Genomic DNA, 16,928 nt, shown 5'->3' on the forward strand with positions numbered 1-16,928 from the left:
GACAAAGATTAGGTAGTATCTTTGAAGTTTTGTTTTTCTAAGTAGTTTTTGAAGGCTTTTAAGCTTAACTGACTAGAGGTGAAATAAATAGATTCCAACAACTCAAGGCTGTACCTATCCAAAGTGGGAATACAGAGTAATGTATATCTTGAAGTCAGAAATAATTGTTAGGAGGAGGCTGCATGTTTTCTACAGCTTGAACATTTGAAATTCAGTTGGAATATTATAACAACCCTATCTTAACCAGAAATCATGTGCTGGAAGAAAGACTTACTGGAATGATATTCTGCACTTCCATTTTTCAAGATTTGAACACTGATGCCATTTATGACCTTAATGTACAAATTATGGAGTTCACAGCTCAATTAATCAATCATTTGACTGTAGAAATCACTGAAGACAGTAGTCCAATTAGTTGAAGCCCTGAAAGCAGAAATTGCTGCTACTGGATTTGAATAAATTGACTTGGTTTATGTTTTGTAATATTCCAGCTGTCTTGCATGGATCCTGTGGCTTACCCTTCAGAGAGCCCAACTTTTTCTGTTGATGATGTTGGCAGTTTAGGCTCCTAAATGTAGCTGGTGTAACTGAAATCTTAGATTCCTAGAACAGGTCATATGTGCTTCTTCTCATCTCTCCTTGAAATTATGCAAAGAGTCACTTGAACAAAAACTTTGCTGGTAGTTAAATTGCTGATGTTGTACAAGGAAATCTATAATTTGACGTAAAGGGTTGAAATAACTGATTATTTACACCAGTTGGAAAAAAATATGCATGGATAACTATTTCACATTCCCAAAGCATCAATAAATTAATCTTTTGAAGTGCTTTGCTAACAAAGAAAGAAAACAATAACTATCCCCTCCTTCCTCAGAGCTCTCCTCAGAGATCTAATCAAGATGCTGCTGGGGCAATTCCACCTCTCAGAAGAAGGTCTTTACAAAGAGTTGAATTTCTTGCATCATGTCCAGAAGGTGGCAAGACTTGGGTTTGGCCAGATCTCCAGTTGTGAGTTCCACATCTGAGGGCCCTCTACTGAGCGTGCCTTGTCCCCAGTAGTAGTGAGTTCACCCTGGGGGCTATCAGCTGAAGCATCTGCTCTAACTTTGTCTCACAGTCACAACACAGAAGCAAGTAGCCTCAAAAGTAGGCTGTTGGCCCAACCAAGTCCTTTAAGAAACAATTAACTCTCCCAGTTCTGATTCCTTTCTGCCTTTCCCCAGTGTCCAGAATATGATAGGATTGGCATGGAAACTCTCACATTAAAGGCATGACTTACCGCTCTGAATTCCCCTTTATTAAAAACTTAATATTTAACTCTGCATATTTCAGGTCTTCGTGTAACACCCACCCGCAGCTCTTCTGCAATAACTTCTGTTTCTTCAAGAAAAAAAAAATTATATATACCAAGGAAGAGAGTGAGAATAATATACACAAGGGAAAGGGGATGTGCCTGAGGGAAAAAACTGAGTGTTAACTGTCTAGATTATTTTTATAGCACCTTCATGTGAGAAATTTTTAAATATAACTTAATATATTCTTTTGCTTTTAGAGGATTGTGGCTGACAAACAGGAGAAACGAAATCAGGAACGTCTGAAACGTAGAGAGGAGAGGGAAAGAGAAGAACGGGAGAAGCTAAGGAGGTAGGGATCTGTTTTAATTGCATGTACATTATGACCTATTTAAGTGTAATGAACAAACTGATACCGTTCGCACACATTTCTAGATTTGCAGAATTACAACAGTTTGCATTCCTCGGAAACTTAATAGGGTTGAGATGGAATTTCATTCTAAGTCTTAAAACATGGATTTGTTTTCATAAAAAGCCTTTTGTAAACCTATTGATAGTATTGCCTCTACATATTTGAACAAAGGGCTTTTAAATGAGATAATTTCCAGGTGTGTACCTTGTTTTGAGACCTCACAGAGCTCCTTACATCCGTTAGCAATTATCTTCATGGATGTTAGAAATTTTTTTGGTGGAAGTAGTTGAATGTGTGATTAAGGAAAGTAATTCCCTGTTCTTCCATGAAATAATAGCTTCCAGGCCTTGTGGGGCTACAGTGGAATGGAACCTGAGTCACAGTTCTCTCGACGTGCTAAGTTTCAGACGTTAACAGTGTTAAATTTCTGAAATCTGTTGCAGTCTGGTACTGTTTGCCTGTCAGGAAATAAGGGAATACTGACTTCAACTGTAAGCTTTTTCTGTGGGAGGGATGTGCGTTAAAAAGCTGGTTGAGGCTTCTAGTATGGTAGCCTCAAAAATAAAGTTAAAAAACCCCAACAAACACAAAACAGGGATGTGTTTCCTGATAAACGTGTTACAAAGATGTTGACATCAAACAAAAGGCTTTTAAATAATTTCTACTAAAACAAGAAATACAGGTCGACTAGTCTGGTTTATTATTACTAAATTGCACTATTTGATAGTGAGATTCTCTAAGAAAAATTACTATTTTCCATTTATTTCAGGTCCAGATCCCACAGCAAGCATGCCAAAAGGTATATAAATCTGCAGACAAGGAATACCAGCGGTGAAGTTAGCCTTTCACAAGCTGGAACATTTTAAGTTTGTCTAGCACTGTTAGTTTAAGATGTCCATCTTTACAAACAAAGCTTTCTGTTACATAGTCATCTCTCTGTGTGTTTGTGCAGTATTTATCACCATGCTACTGAGTTTATACATCTACATCTATTTTGTGGCTACTACAATGCAGCTTCATGTCCCAAGTAACACTTCAAACACAGAGAATTGCTTTTTCTTTACATAAGCTTCTGGCTAATACTTTTTGGTGAAAGCCTATGTTTTCAAAATCTTAGGCACCAGATTAACTCTCAACTGATCACCCATCAATAGTATGAGTTTTCTTTCAAACTTACACAGTTTGAAGGTCACCAGTGAGGTATGACTGCAAAGTGATTTGGGGAAAAAAAAAATAGAAAATACCAAATTGGTATAGTGTTTAGAACCTTCCAGACTAGTTTTGTTGTTACAGCTATGGGGAACAATATAGTCCAGTTTTTAAAGAACATCATAATCCATAGATTATGGCAGAAGATCCCTATCACTGCATCATGAAAAGTTCTACATCTTTACCTGAAAAAGACACTATTTTAAAATTTAAAGAAGTAGGTTTTTTTATATTTTTATTTGCTTTCAGAAGTCTGAATTGGCTATGCTGTAGCCATCCAGTCATGAATTAACTGTAAAATTGTCTGCATTAGTCAAAAAGGAGTTTGTAGCCTTTCTAATGTTGCTTTCCCCCGTCTGTTCGCCTGTGATCAGACACTGCAATGGCTCTGAACACCGCAGGCCATTCTCTGTACAGATGTGGTTACACCTAGAGTGCATAATGTTCACAGTGCACTGGTAAGAGCAGCTGGGTAAAGCAGTGTGTGGTGTAAACCCTCTCTGTTCCCAGATCTAGGTCCCGAGATCGCCGCAGACATCGCTCTCGCTCAGCCTCGCGGGAACGGAAGAGGAGGACTCGATCCAAATCCCGTGAGAAACGCCACCGCCACAGGTCTCGCTCCACCAGCCGCAGCCGGAGCCGCAGCCATCATAGGAGCAGGCACAGCTCCAGGGAGAGGAGCCGAGAGCGCAGCTCCAAAAAGAGGTAAACCTTGCCCTAGAAAGAAATGGCTCTTCCTAACACACAATGAGAATCTTCACACTACATTTAGTTTACGCTTACCAGTTGGCAGTTCAAACACATTTTGAGTCTTTGCTCAGATTTCAGTTACAACTTGAGCATTTTATGATTTGACACACCATTTTCTTTTTCTTTTTTTTTAGTAACAGTAACAGGGTTATACATTATTTCTGGTTTGGATGAGTGCTACAGAGCATTGGTGTCAAGTTGTTCATACCAGTTTCTTGTAGCATAGAAAGTGAAACAGGTGATTTTCGTTTGAACCCAGGGATATCAGCAGTCATCTTACTGTCATACATAGGGGTTTTCCCTGGGGCTTTTGTTCCCAACAGCAGAGCTCATCTGTTGTGTACTGCACCAGATAAAAACAAGTTTAGGTATGCTTGAAAATAAACTTGTTGCACTGCATCTGAAGATACTGCTTTGCAAGGACCTCTCATGGAAAGATTACTGCAGGGGGCAGACTGGGGTTGTTGCTTTTGAATGATTCAGTTGCTGTCTGCTCCTGAGGATTGGCTGGCTTATTTTACATGAATGAGGTGAGCATAATTTAAAAGAGTTGAGATTGCACAACGAGGCATTTGGTAGGGAGGTCTGCTCATAAACAGGATTCCTTTCTTATATAGGTGACCCACCATGCCATTCTTGGGAACAGTACAGTGATAGGGTGCCCAGTCTTAAAACCCCTGAGACTGTTGACCTGCAAGAAATAAAAGATCTGGTTTCAAAGTGGCCACACATGCAGGGTTTATCATTCAAATGATTTCAGGAGTTAAATCACTGTTACTCCTGCAGGGGACTTGGGCACAAGATACTTGATAAACAGCTGTACTAACTCCAGGATGAACCTCTTATTTGGCATGTAGCTTGTCTTCTGTGACATGTAGTTTGTGGAATAGGGGTAATGCCTCTGCATCTTAGTATTTCTTGCAAGCACTCGGTCTTGCAAAACACAACATTTTAGGGAAAGTAATCTTTTCAGATGAGCAACTAATTGAAAGGTGACTTTTTTCTTTGTAAGCTTACAAAAAGAAATTAGTACAGGAGTATTTTGCAGATCTTAGTTTTGAAGCTTTGAATCAAAGTGACAGTAGTTTTCTGTAAGTGTAGAGTACAGTCTCACTGTCCAGTGTACCAAATTTTTTGACTAGGAAATGATTGGCTAGCTTTGTAGCATGCTGTTAAGATTTTTCTGTAGAAGTCTATATTATTATATTTTGTGATTGCAGTACCTGGTAAAATACAAATGCAATGTTTTTCAACAACAGACCCAAGTGTATCTGTAAGGGAATATAGAGGAAGATGTCTAATCCACTTTTCTCCTCTATAGGTAGCTAATTTAATTTAAGACTATGTAGTTTGTTTAACAAAATAGGTCTTTTCTGGCTCCATAATAAGGGTTGTGAAAAAGCCTATTTATCAGAGTAAAATATCTGAAAAGAGCAGTACCCCAACCTTTCAGAGTCATATAAGGGTTAATTCTTTTAACAAAATATTGTTGTAAAACAGATTCCAGATTTGGGTTATATTTGTCATATAGTAGCCTCCCTTCCAGAATTACGCAAGTTAATTTCCCCCTACTTTTAAGCAAACTCCTGTTTTTAAAGATGTTTTTTAAGTTCTTAATTTATATGCCTGAGAAAGGCTAGACACTGTTCTTAATCTAGAGACTACAGATGAGAAATTTCAACTAAACTCCAGTTAGTGGAGATTTGGAGGTGGAGGCTGAAAGTAAGAGATGTAGTGAAGCATACTGAACTTAATCTGGACTCTGTAATAAATGTAGATTAAATCCTTCCTCAAAGTACTTCTCTTTTGAAGTGGGAAATAGGAAAGGGAGAAGGGTAGAATGATTTCTGATGTCATACACTTCTGTTTATATAAGTCTAAAGTTCGGTTGGAAAAAAAAGAAATATAAAATCTAATTGCTGTTTGATAGCTCCCAATTCATGACTAACTCGAATCCTCAAATATACTGCACTTTTCAGATCCTCTAAAGAAAGATCTTCCAGAGACAAAGAGCGTTCAAGAGATCGTGATAGAACATCCCGTGATAAAGACAGGAGCTCGAGGGAGAGGTCGCCGAGGGATTTCAAAGACAAGAAACGTTCGTACGAAAGTGCAAACGGCCGATCGGAGGAGCCGAGGAGCTCGGAGGAGCGTGAAGCAGGGGAGATATAACTGGCTGTATATTCACCTGATCTCTAGCTTCCTATGGAGTTGCATACTTTGGTTTAGTTTACAGTTGTTCAAAGGGACACCAGTGAGCAGTTCCAGACACTGATCCAACTAGGGTAGATGTACAGTATGTAAAAGTGGTTATAACAAAGTCAGAATTAAACCCCATGAATTAATGATGCCTAAAGCTGGGTCCTGGACTTCCACCAAGTTGTAAAACTTTTCTGAAAGATTTCTCTTTATTCAGGACAACAGTTTTATGTACTAAGATGCAGATCTCAGTGTTTTTAATCTCCTTTCCAATACAAGTTAGTGAACAAATTATATTGTACTACTTGCCTTGGGTGCTTTTGAACCTTTATAAATTCTCCAATTCTGCTCCAGTCAAAACAGCAGCATTGAAAGGTTGTATTTGGGGGGATTTTATTTTTGTTTGCTTTTTTGTAAGAGGGTGGGTGGATGGATATTAACTTTTACTCTAAGGTTATGTTCCCAGTGTTGGGTTTTATTTTTGTTTGGGATCCTAGGAGTTGATTACCGTAGGAGCATTTACACAGGAACGTGTGCTGGAGAAAGCGGAAATGTCTTTTTACAGTGCCTATTTAGACTTGGAAATTGAACAGCTGTTGCATTACATCTTTTTTATTTCTACTTAAATTTTGAAATCAAAGCCAGTCCCATATCTGTACCATTTGATTGGTATGTGTTCAATATATTTGTTTTTTTTCCATAAGGACTCTTTCTGCTTTTTCTTGTGGGGTACAACTTTAATTGTATTAAAACAAACAAAAAAACCAGCAACAACAAACACAAATTAAGAACAAAAGAAATAAAAAAAATAAAAAGAAACCATATTGTCCAATAACTTAACAAAGATATACTGGTCTCTTAAGGTGGTTAACCATCAGCTCAGTCTTTTAAAAAATAGTATCTGGTTATTAGAGTTTTTAACACCCAGATGTGCTCTGGGAGAAGTAGTCATTCTGCCTACAGTCCTGATTATCCTAAAATCTTTAAAAGCAGAAGCATGTGGAGTCAGAATCATAGAACAGTTTGGGTTGGAAGGGACCTTAAAGATCATCCCCTTACTATATTCAGGGACACTGTTCACTAGATTAGGTTGCTCAGAGTCCCACCCAACCTGGCTTTTAACAGTTCCAAGAACGGGGCATTGACAACTTCCCTGGGCACCCCCTCACTACCCTCACAGCAAAGAATTGATTCTAATATCCAATCTAAATCTACTCTCTTTCACTTTAGAGCCATTCCCCCTTGTCCTGTCACTACAAGCCCTTGTAAAAAGCCTCTCTTCAGTTATAGGCTCCCTTTAGGTACTGGAACAGGCTTTAAGATCTCTCCAGATTTCTTCAGACTGAACAACCTGAACTCTGTCAGCCTTTCCTCATAGGAGAAGTGCTCCATCCTTCTGATCATCTTCGTGGCTCTCCTCTGGGCTCAATCCAACAGGTCCATGTCCTTCCTGTGCTGCTGGATGCAGCACTGCAGGTGGGCTCTCACCAGAGCAGAGCAGAGGGGCAGAATCCCCTCCCTCACCCTGCTGCCCACACTGCTTTGGATGCAGCCCAGGACACGTTTGGCTCTCTGGGCTGTGAGTGCACACTGTGAGTGCTGGGTCGTGTCCAACTCCTCCTCCACCTGTACCCCAGTTCCTTCTCAGCAGGGCTGCTCTCCATCTGTTCATCCTCCAGCCTGGATTTGTGCTTGGGATTGCCCTGAGCCAGGTTCAGCACCTTGTACTTGGCCTTGTTGAACTTCTTGAGCCTTGCTTGGACCCACCCCTCAAGCCTGTTGAGGACCCTGTGGACAGCATCCATTCCCTCCAGTGTGTTGACTGCACCAACTTGCTGAGGCTGCCCTTGATTCCAGTCCGTAACATAAAAGGGGTTGCTGCCCATTCTGTTGGATTGGAAGTTCTTTGGGGTATTGAAACTGTTCAGATATACCTTATTCCCACACAAAAGAATTTAGAGATTGGTAAATTTTCCTTCTTGAGATCAGACCACTGGGTTACCTAATAGTGATGCTTAAGAGCAGTCTTTGTAATGATTTATTGGCATTTCCAGCAGGTTCTACAGCCTCTGTCCCTCCCAAGTACAGGAGCCTCTGAAGGCCTGCTAACAACGATGTATGATATCATTCACTCTGTGCATTTTGTTCTCAGTGTCTTTTCTGTAGCATCTTCTGTATGGTCAGAGCATGGGTGTGATAATTCTAACACAAGAAGACAAGTTAGCAGTATATTGGCTGGCAGTGAAAGCTAGAACAGGAGCTTTACCCCTCTGCAAGGACTTGGATCCAGCATTGCACATTCCACTTTCAATTCACATCACTTTAAGCTCCTAAAGAAATAGTGATGATGACTTACTGCTTTACAATTTTTATTTATTTATCCATTTGAATTCTGAGCATGAGATTCCTTCCTGGCAATGTTTTTTGATTTCCTAGGTGGCCCAGATGCTTGATGAATGGAAGTTACCAGTGTTTGTCCCTCTGGTAGAGCCACATGTGTAAGTGCTTGATAAGCATCTATCATCACATAGTTGTTAATGGAATTCTAATGGTGTGACAAAAGGTGACCAGTCATTCCTAGAGACATCTTGTGTAGTATAAGTACCAGTGATTCCTTAGGAATTCCTTTCTGGAATAATGATATTCCAGAAATACTGAGGACCTATCTCCCCCTGCAGCCAGCAACTAGAAATTTTGTATTGTAAAAAGGGGGTGGGCGTGATTTGCATACTGTGACAAAATAGTGCCTAGACTCCTTACTAGCAACTTCTGGATAATATGCCACTCATTTTACAAATGGCTTTTAAATTTAATTACAAAAGGGGTGTCAGGTTTGGGCCTTCCCTTATGTTGAAGAAGTACCACACTGATGTTATGCAAGAAGGTAAGACTTATCTCTGATTTCCTCATAAAATAATCTGAATTGCATGTGGAAGTACAGGACTGAAGTGCAGTTGGAAAGAAAAAAATTAGGGTGGCTGATAAAACACACTTAAGATGTAAAAGATTTGGAGCATCTCTCAGAAGGTGAAACTGCTTTATTAGTTGCGCCTAGATACGGATCTTCCACCCTCCCTTGAGAACCCAACGACCTTAATTTCCAGGAGTGCAAAACTGAGGTATTCATCACCTGTAAATTTGCCACTGGACAGCTGAAGAGTGGTACTGACTGACTTTGGCCTTCATGGTCAAATAGATTATGAAATGGAGCATTTGAGGGAATCTAGGGATTCTGTAGCTTAACATCAGCTTTTGAGATCTTGGAAATGTTGCCGATACAGTTGTTGCTCCATCGCGGCTATTATCAAACTGCAGGTGTATAAATTGAGCAAAAAAAAAATTATTTCACTGATCTAAAGTGTTTGAACGGCAGAGAAGCTGCAAGCATTATTCCCATATCTCATAATCACTCTGGACTAGTCAGGGGAATGTAAAACAGGGAAAGGTTAAGATGGTAAGCAGCTGGAGAATGGCACATTACCAGAAATGAGATCCTCTCCTGAACATGGAATCATAGAATTGGTTACCTTGAAAAAGGCCCTCAAGATCAGCAAATCCACAGTTAACCAAGCACTGCACAGCCCATCACTAAACCATGTCACCAGGTGCCACATTTTCACTCCTCTTAAATACCCCCAGGGATGGCGACTCAGCCACTTCCCTGGGCAGTCTGGTTCAATGTGTTGCTCTGGCTCAATATGTCTGTGTGTTACTTTTACCACTGGAGCAGGAGTAAGAGGAGCCACACAGTAAAATGGTGACACTTCCAAGCAGAGGTGCTTGACCTAGTGCCACTCTATCCACTTACTCACCATCAGACTTGCCAGTGGAGCTGGCACAGGAGGCTGTTCCCCTCTGTCCTCTTGCTTTCCACCAGCTGTTGAGTCTGGCAGTTGCCATCCTGTTGCCACAATGACCGTGCTGCCTTGTCTCTCTATCCAGCCTGTCTTGCACCATCCATCCCCAGGGGCAATGGCAGAAAGTAGATGAGCCAGCTCCCTAAGCCAGTGCAAATGGATGATGGTACCAATGTTAAATAGCTTTGGAGCAGGGATTATCTATTTAGCTGAAGAGAGAAAGGTAGCAGAACTTCAGACCCTTGGGGTCAGAGCAAGGTAGCCAATGGCATAGGTGGCTACATCCAGGTGGGTGAGTGTAGCTGTAGGGACACAGCAGATGGGGGTTGCAGTTGCCATTAAACCAAATATAAATGCAGACTGAACTCCATCACTTATCACACTCCAGAGGTGATGGCAGTGTGTGCAGTGTTGTGTCAAGGCCTGCAGCACCTGGTAACCCCTCCAGTTTACTGTACTCCATCCCATATTTCATATGCCACTTTCCTCAGTATAGTTGTCCTTTATTCAACAGGCAGTAGAGATTAGTTTCTCCTGATGCAGGGGCTTATAAAAAATGCACTCTTTGTCCAGTCCTGCGTGATGGTTCTTGCTGTTTGATTTTTTGCTTTCATCACTTTTTTCCACTTGATTATTAAATTCTTGCACTTTACTGCTTATGTAATTATTTATTGTTTTCAGTAAGATCTGAAATCTGTCTTTCAGTGCAGTTTGCAAAACTGGGAAGCAGCAGACTGCAGGGCAGAAGTTCTATCAGCAGCTAGAAATACAAGGAAAGAGGAAGAAATGTTTGCTTCTAGCCCTGGCTCTCCTCTTTATCCCTGCTTTCCCTGCTGTGGGCATAAGATGGAGTCAGCGGGTAATTAGAAAATTCTCTCATGACTTAAACTGTCCTAGCTCTGGCTTTTCACCTCCTGTTGCTGGGGAAACTGCAGTCCTAAATCCCTTCCCCAGGCTCAGTACTGCTGCCAGAGCACTGCAGGCAAGCAGAGTCTTAGGAGATGCACCATCAGGAAGGCAGGATTAACAACCAACACAGCAGGGCTGGACACCAGCAAGGTCACAAAGGGCCTGACAGCAGCAAGAGCTGCCGTGGCTGTACAGCCCTTTCCCAGGCTGAAATGATCTGACAAATGCTGTCTGTAGTGAAGTATTGATGGTGATGCTCAGTTATGTGCCCAAGGGTTAGAAATCGTTCCAGTTGCTGGCTCAGGGAGGCTGCAAAGAAAGCACTTTAACAGCACTGACCCTCAGGCACCTTCAGCCCAGCTCAAGCTTCTCTCTCTCCATCTCTAGAAGGTGGTAAGTGGGTGGGGACTTTGCATGGAACTACTGTAACTTTTCAAATTGCTGCCTCCAAATCATCCTAAACTCAATCTGGTTTGCAGTGGAGCAATGGGAGTAAAGAACTGCCACAACTTCTTTTCAGAACTTTAACTACTTGTAGTCCCTCAGAGGGATTTGAGACTATAAATATTTTTTTACACGTCTTGTTCTTTTTTTACAGTCCTTGCCAGTGCTGTGCATTATGCTTCCCTTTCTCCCTGAGCTGAATAGAGCACCAAAGCAAATAAAGCAGCCTGCCCCAGACTCCCCTCTGGCTAGAGTTCATCTTCTGGAGTTGCCTTTTGAGCCTCAAAAATGCACCTGCATTGAAAATGCACATGTGATAGAGGGCAAGTACAGTTTTATAAGTCTAACAAATTAGCACAATTGACAAGAATCCCCAGTTAGAAACACAGGTAATGAAGGAATTCCCTCTCTTGGTTCAACCCCTTCTGAAGCCCCCCTCCTTGCTAGTTGTTTATGTCTATTACATGGGAAAGTGTCTTGGGAAGGTGTCTTGACCTTGATTCCCAGAAGGAGCAAGATTAGAACAGGCCTTCTGGAATTTGTCTAATAGGAAAAGTTCTGGAGTTAGGATACTATATAACTATATAATAATAGTCTCCAGAGCTACATATATATATATATGACGAATCTTTAAAAGCAAAAATCATGTTGGCATCACTGGACTTTGGGATTTAGCATCCTTTACCAAATGCAATGGGTGAGGAGAAGGACTTGTTGAATGAAGAAAACTCTGCATTTTTAGCTGTTAACAAAATTACTGCTTCATGGTCAAGTGAAAAGCTTCCCTTCCCACCACTTGAGAAGCCTGACTGCTGCAAGTGTGATGTGTCACTGGGTGGGAATTTGAGCTGGTTTTGGAAAACCCCCAGTACCACCAGGAGCTGTGCACTGTAACCAGCTGCCACTGCTGCACATCACCTTTTCTGGGAAGCAAATGAGAGGCACATCTTGCTTTCTCTGTGTTTATTGCGTTACACTGAAGCAAACCAGCGTGTGGTTATTTGCAGTTATCAGCTGATTATTTTACCAAGTTTAAGGAGTACAAAGAAAAGCAATTAAACAGTTCAGGACTCGGTTGGCACTGCAGGGAAGCTCAGGCTGCGTGACTGGACAGGATGAGTGCCGTGCCAGGCTGAGCCACCCATGCTGCCCATGCAGGGAAGCAGCAGCCTCTGTCAGCTGCATGCATTTTGAGCACTCAGAAGCCAGTGAGCTCTCTACTCTTGCCTTGTGGGAACGCAGCCCAAGTAATTTCCTGGGAGTAACACAGGAAATCCACACCCTGGAGACATTCATCCCTGCCCAGTGGTGATCACATTCAGTGTTATCATCCCTTGTGCTGAAAGCTGTGCTTAGAAACTGAGGTTGGGTGACTCTGCTGGCTCATGCAAGGTGGGACTTTCCTCAGGTATCTCCCAGATGTTGGTCAATCCCATACACCACTTCCCCATTGTTTAAGTTCAAACACAAAACAGTACTCTTGCATCTTAAATAATGACCTCTACCAGGATTCTGGACATGCTTCAAAATGGTCTCCTTCCTGTCATTCATGGGGATGGAGAGGTGGTAAATGAGCCAAAGAGCTGCTGGTGCTGCTGGAAGGAGCAAGTCTTTCTTTCAGGAATAGAAAGGCTAAAGTCATCATCTTAAAATGTAGTCTTCAAGGGTGGTGGCCAGAGGAACCCACCTGGAGCACTGGAACTGCAAAGCACATCAGAATTTGTTGTTTGACTTTGATGTATCTGCGGGTTTTGTTCAGCTGTAGTAACTCACTTTGCTAAGGAAATTGTTGACGTTGGTAACTATATTGTATAAGCCTTTTTTCTTGCCTTTTTTTTTTTATTTTTAAATTTTAATTTTTCCAGCTGTTGCTGGGGGCCCAAAAGCAGCAAATCAGTGCTGGCAAGGTGTTTGAAGAGCCTGGAGGGTGCACATCCTCACCAACCCTCCTCTTTGTAGATGTTATTCAGGTGGGTGCAGATTTCATTGGTCACCTTCTCAAAGGAAGCTTTGCAGTCTCCGCCAAATTTCTCCTCCATCAGTTGTAAAATAATGTCACAGATAATCTAAACAAGGAGAAGGGAAGAAACAACCAGTGTGAACTTCTCTCCACATTAGAAGCATAAGAACTTACATATTTTATATATCTTAAGATGGGATTCTTGAAGGGTACAGGAACAATTCACAGCACGTGGCCTGCAGAGCTTGTAACAGGGCATGGAAAATAAGGTGCATTATAGAATTCACAAAAATCTGCTGCTTTTTAACTATCCTGTATCTAGTTAATGTTGACTGCACCAAGGATGGCTGTATAGGACTGATGCACTTTGTCCATCCACTGCAATCCTTCTCCTGGCAGGGGACTCCCCTAAATGTTTAGAGGCCACAATAAGCCCCTTGTTGGACACCTATGGAATACATGGCTGGGGAGCAAGTTTCATCCTGACCTTTCCTGCTCGTTAGCGATCTAGCACTCTGTAGCAGAGTTCATTTGCCCTTGCAGTCACTAGGTAGGTGGTGTAATTTGAAATGCCAACTCCTTTCTTGTGCAGTAATATTTTGTGTAGATCTTGACCCTGAAAAAATATTTTCAGGCAGAAATCGTCACCTGTTCTCCTACTTACTGAAAACTGGGCCCACTGCTTTTGTAATCACCTTCATTTGGAAATGACCTTTGCCAGAAGGTGCCTCTTTTTGCTGTGCAAGGCAGACAAAATAATTATAAATGCACTCTACTAGTGACCTTAGGTGGATCTGGGCAAGTAATTTGATCCTGTATTTATTATTTGTGTTTGTTTAATGATGACAATGCTGTTGCCATTGTTGCTCAATAGCAGCTGGTTTAATTGTGCTAGAACAGCTCAGTTCCTGTTCCGACATAAAAAATACATTAGGGACTGAAGTCCAGAATCAAACTACTTTTCTGTGTCTTGTGGCAAGTGTGGAAATCCTATTGCACTGAGAAAACCCACTACAGTTCATGGGCAGCTGCGCAGCTCCCACCTATGCAAACCTGCCTGCAGCACATCTGCTGCACAGCTGTCTTCCTCACCAATGCCAGATCTCTCAGTCCTGCCATCTTCCACCATCAACCATCTCACCTTCCACCACTTCCACACTCTGAGGCATATATATGTATTCATACATACAAAGCCTGTTTTCCTCAGTTCTGCCTCTCAAAGGGGAAAACATCCTCCCCTCACAATTACAACCTTTGGGAAGAGGGCTGTTCACTCACCCTAAAGTTTTTGGGGTCAATCTTCAGCTGGGTGGCATGTTTCTTGCCAAGTGGGGTCACTATCCCAAGAAAAGCCTCAGAGTTGTCCAGGTGTTGCACCATGTCGTTGATGGCACTGAAAACCTTCTTGCCATGGCCCCTGACTTGGTCTGACTGTTTCATCTCTTCGGCAGAGTCCATGCCTTTGAAATGTGTGAAGTAAGACTTGGTGTCTGGGTGCTCAGTAAACATTCTGTTGAGAAATGAGAGATGTCCTGACTTCTGGAATGAGGTATCAATGGCTACACATTGCAGGCTACACATTCCAGGCCTTGCCTTAGGCATTGATGCCCCTTTTCCCCTTCTCTTTATTAGAACACACACTTCTGCATTCCCTGTTTCTCCTTTGCCTTTTGCACCTTTGCACAGCCCCCACACACACAGCAGCCAGTCCTCTCTCCCTCGCCTCTCCCCAGGGCATTTCCTTTGCTCATTCCACCTTAAAACCTATAATGAACTTATTCCACTGCTTCTAAAGTAAATATTTCCTCAGTGTTAACTCTGTGTTACTTTCACAGAGAAGTGGGAGCACATTCAGATGGGGTGACTGTGACAGTTTAATATTCCCAAAGATGTTCCAGACAGTGAATATGACCATTGTGATACTGGTGGGTGTTTTCATGGAAAAACCCTACTACTGGTTTTGTTAATTAACCTCTTCCAAGAATCCATCCCAAAGCTTTCTTACTGTCTGTGATGGATTGTTTGAGTATGGGGTACTGCTCATTCCATTTATTCAAAAGTAACACAGTTCAGTGTGTTTGAAATTACCTTTGATCAATTACAGTCATCTTGGTCAGACTCTTTTTAAAAAAAGCAGTTTAATCCATTGGGTAAAACAGTTCTCCACCTGAAATATCCATAGCAAATTCCAGATTGCATTTCACAGAGTCACAGAATGGTTGGGCTTGAAGAAACCTCTGGAGGTCATCTGGTTCAACACCACTGGTCAAGCCAGTTGCCCAGGACCATGTCCAGATAGCTTTTGAGTATCTCCATGTATGGAGACTCAACAGCTACTTTGGGCAACCTGTGCCAGTGCTCAGTTGCACTCACAGTAAAAAAGTGTTTTCTGATGATCAGAAGGAACCTCCTGTGTTTCAGTTTAGGCCCATCGACTCTGGTCCTGTCTCATGGCACAATTTGCACTCTCCATTCAGGTTTTTATATATACATTGGTAAGATCCCCCTGAGCTTTCTCCTTTCCAGGCTGAACAGTCATAGGGCTCTCTCAGCCTTTATTGGAGAGATATTCTAGAATCCTCATCATCTTCCTGGGCCTTCACTGGACTTTTCCAGTATGGCCATGTCTCTCTTGTCCTCAGGAGCCCTGAACTTTTCTATAGGCAGGTCTGGGGCTGTAGGACACTAAAGCAAAACCTTCTAGAGTAAATTAGTCCAGGGAGGTAAGCTGCTGGATGCTGCTAGCATTTTATGGCTGCACTTCTGACCCTAACTGTGCACAGGCTGTGTAGCCTGCAGAAGGGAAGAGCAGCATGTAACACTTTGTGAGGGTACTGCAGGCAGAAGGTGTGATATACAGGAAAGCTGGAGGGAGGGATAAAGGTCTGATAACCAGAAACAATATTTGAACTGATCCATGCTTATGGAGGTGATATAAGTCCCAGATGAGAGAGGGATATATGAAAGGTGAACAGAAGAGAAGAGAGGAAAACAGGATGGAAACTAAGAGAGGAAAGCCCACAGAAAGGGTATAATACATTGGAACAGGTGAACTGAGGCTGAAGGAGAATCAGAAGTGAAACACTGAGTTTAAAAAAAGCATTAAAAGAGTTTAGAGGTAAAGTGGAAGAGGGAAATAAGGCCCATGTTTGGTCCCATTCTCTTTCACACTTTCTTTTCCACACTCTTTACCTTACATGGGTGAAGAAATTGTTCTTGTCTCTTCTTCTTTTCCCACCCCCTTACCCCTTTTATTTTTCCTTGTGTGGATTGCTGCTCTTCCCAGCAAGGGCTGCACGAAAAACATCAAGACATGCTCCTAGGCAGGAACTCCATCCTTTGTGCTGGTCCTCCTTCACCCCTCTGGGGCAGCAGCTGGATGGGCTCTCCTTACCTGACCAGCACAGTTGTCCCGTTGTCCTCAGCATCCCCATATATCTTCTCCCAGGCACCACGGGCACTTTGCACCTCTGCTTCAGAGAATGACATGGTGGAGGAGATGCTGGCAACAGAGGATGCAGCAAGAGGGAGAAAGACAGGGAGGTCCTGGCAAAGTCTTTCTGCTCCAGTTCTCTCATCAGTGCTCTCTAAATACTGGCCTGGGGATTTAAGAGATCTTGAAGGGTCTCTTTGTCTCCGTTCCCCTCAGTCACATTTCTGCAGGTTTTAGAGCTACCTAATCGCTTTTAATCAGGAAAGAAACCAACCACATGAGGAGGGAGAACTAGCCCTGTAGTCATAGGTCAGGTGCCAAAGCAAAGGTCTCACTGTCTGAGGAGAGAAGGAAGAAAAGGCAGTTTTCAGTGGGGAAAAAAAAGATCAATTCTCTTCCCCTTTCACGCCTGCCAAAGCCAGTGCTTGGCTGCTCTTTCCTGAAGGTGATCCTTGCCTAAGCA

General features: G+C 42.2%; 2 protein-coding genes across 4 annotated transcripts in view; one reads left to right on the top strand and one right to left on the bottom strand.

Annotated features, from left to right (window-relative positions):
* The window catches only part of LUC7L2 (LUC7 like 2, pre-mRNA splicing factor), a 28,555-nt gene extending 21,998 nt beyond the window's left edge, over nt 1-6,557 (top strand). For 2 of the 3 annotated variants that reach the window (XM_085048069.1, XM_085048064.1), the window contains 4 exons: nt 1,553-1,644; nt 2,474-2,503; nt 3,424-3,618; nt 5,643-6,557. In XM_085048069.1, coding sequence (XP_084904195.1) covers nt 1,553-1,644; nt 2,474-2,503; nt 3,424-3,618; nt 5,643-5,835 — 510 coding nt within the window. In that variant the 3' untranslated portion in view covers nt 5,836-6,557. The remainder of the gene's footprint in view (nt 1-1,552; nt 1,645-2,473; nt 2,504-3,423; nt 3,619-5,642) is intronic. The other variant, XM_085048079.1, reaches the window with a different exon arrangement.
* A 5,496-nt stretch (nt 6,558-12,053) lies between these two features.
* Nucleotides 12,054-16,697, bottom strand: LOC146443676 (cytoglobin-1-like). The gene is made up of 3 exons (XM_085048096.1): nt 16,427-16,697; nt 14,311-14,542; nt 12,054-13,138 (listed from the first exon to the last, which is right to left on the bottom strand). The coding sequence occupies exons 1-3, from the start codon at nt 16,519-16,521 to the stop codon at nt 13,010-13,012; spliced, it is 456 nt and encodes a 151-aa protein (XP_084904222.1). The 5' UTR covers nt 16,522-16,697; the 3' UTR covers nt 12,054-13,009.
* Between the last annotated feature and the right edge of the window lie 231 nt (nt 16,698-16,928).

Source organism: Lichenostomus cassidix, chromosome 1Aa, assembly GCF_008360975.1.
Source record: "Lichenostomus cassidix isolate B80296 chromosome 1Aa, HeHo_3.0, whole genome shotgun sequence".
Taxonomy (NCBI): domain Eukaryota; kingdom Metazoa; phylum Chordata; class Aves; order Passeriformes; family Meliphagidae; genus Lichenostomus; species Lichenostomus cassidix.

Coding starts and splice junctions, on each gene's coding strand:
- LOC146443676 (XM_085048096.1), bottom strand. CDS start 16,521: ATGTCATTCTCTGAAGCAGAGGTGCAAAGTGCCCGTGGTGCCTGGGAG. Junction 14,543..16,426: donor GGGACAACTGTGCTGGTCAG/GTAAGGAGAGCC, acceptor ATTTCTCAACAG/AATGTTTACTGAGCACCCAG. Junction 13,139..14,310: donor TTGACCCCAAAAACTTTAGG/GTGAGTGAACAG, acceptor CTCCTTGTTTAG/ATTATCTGTGACATTATTTT.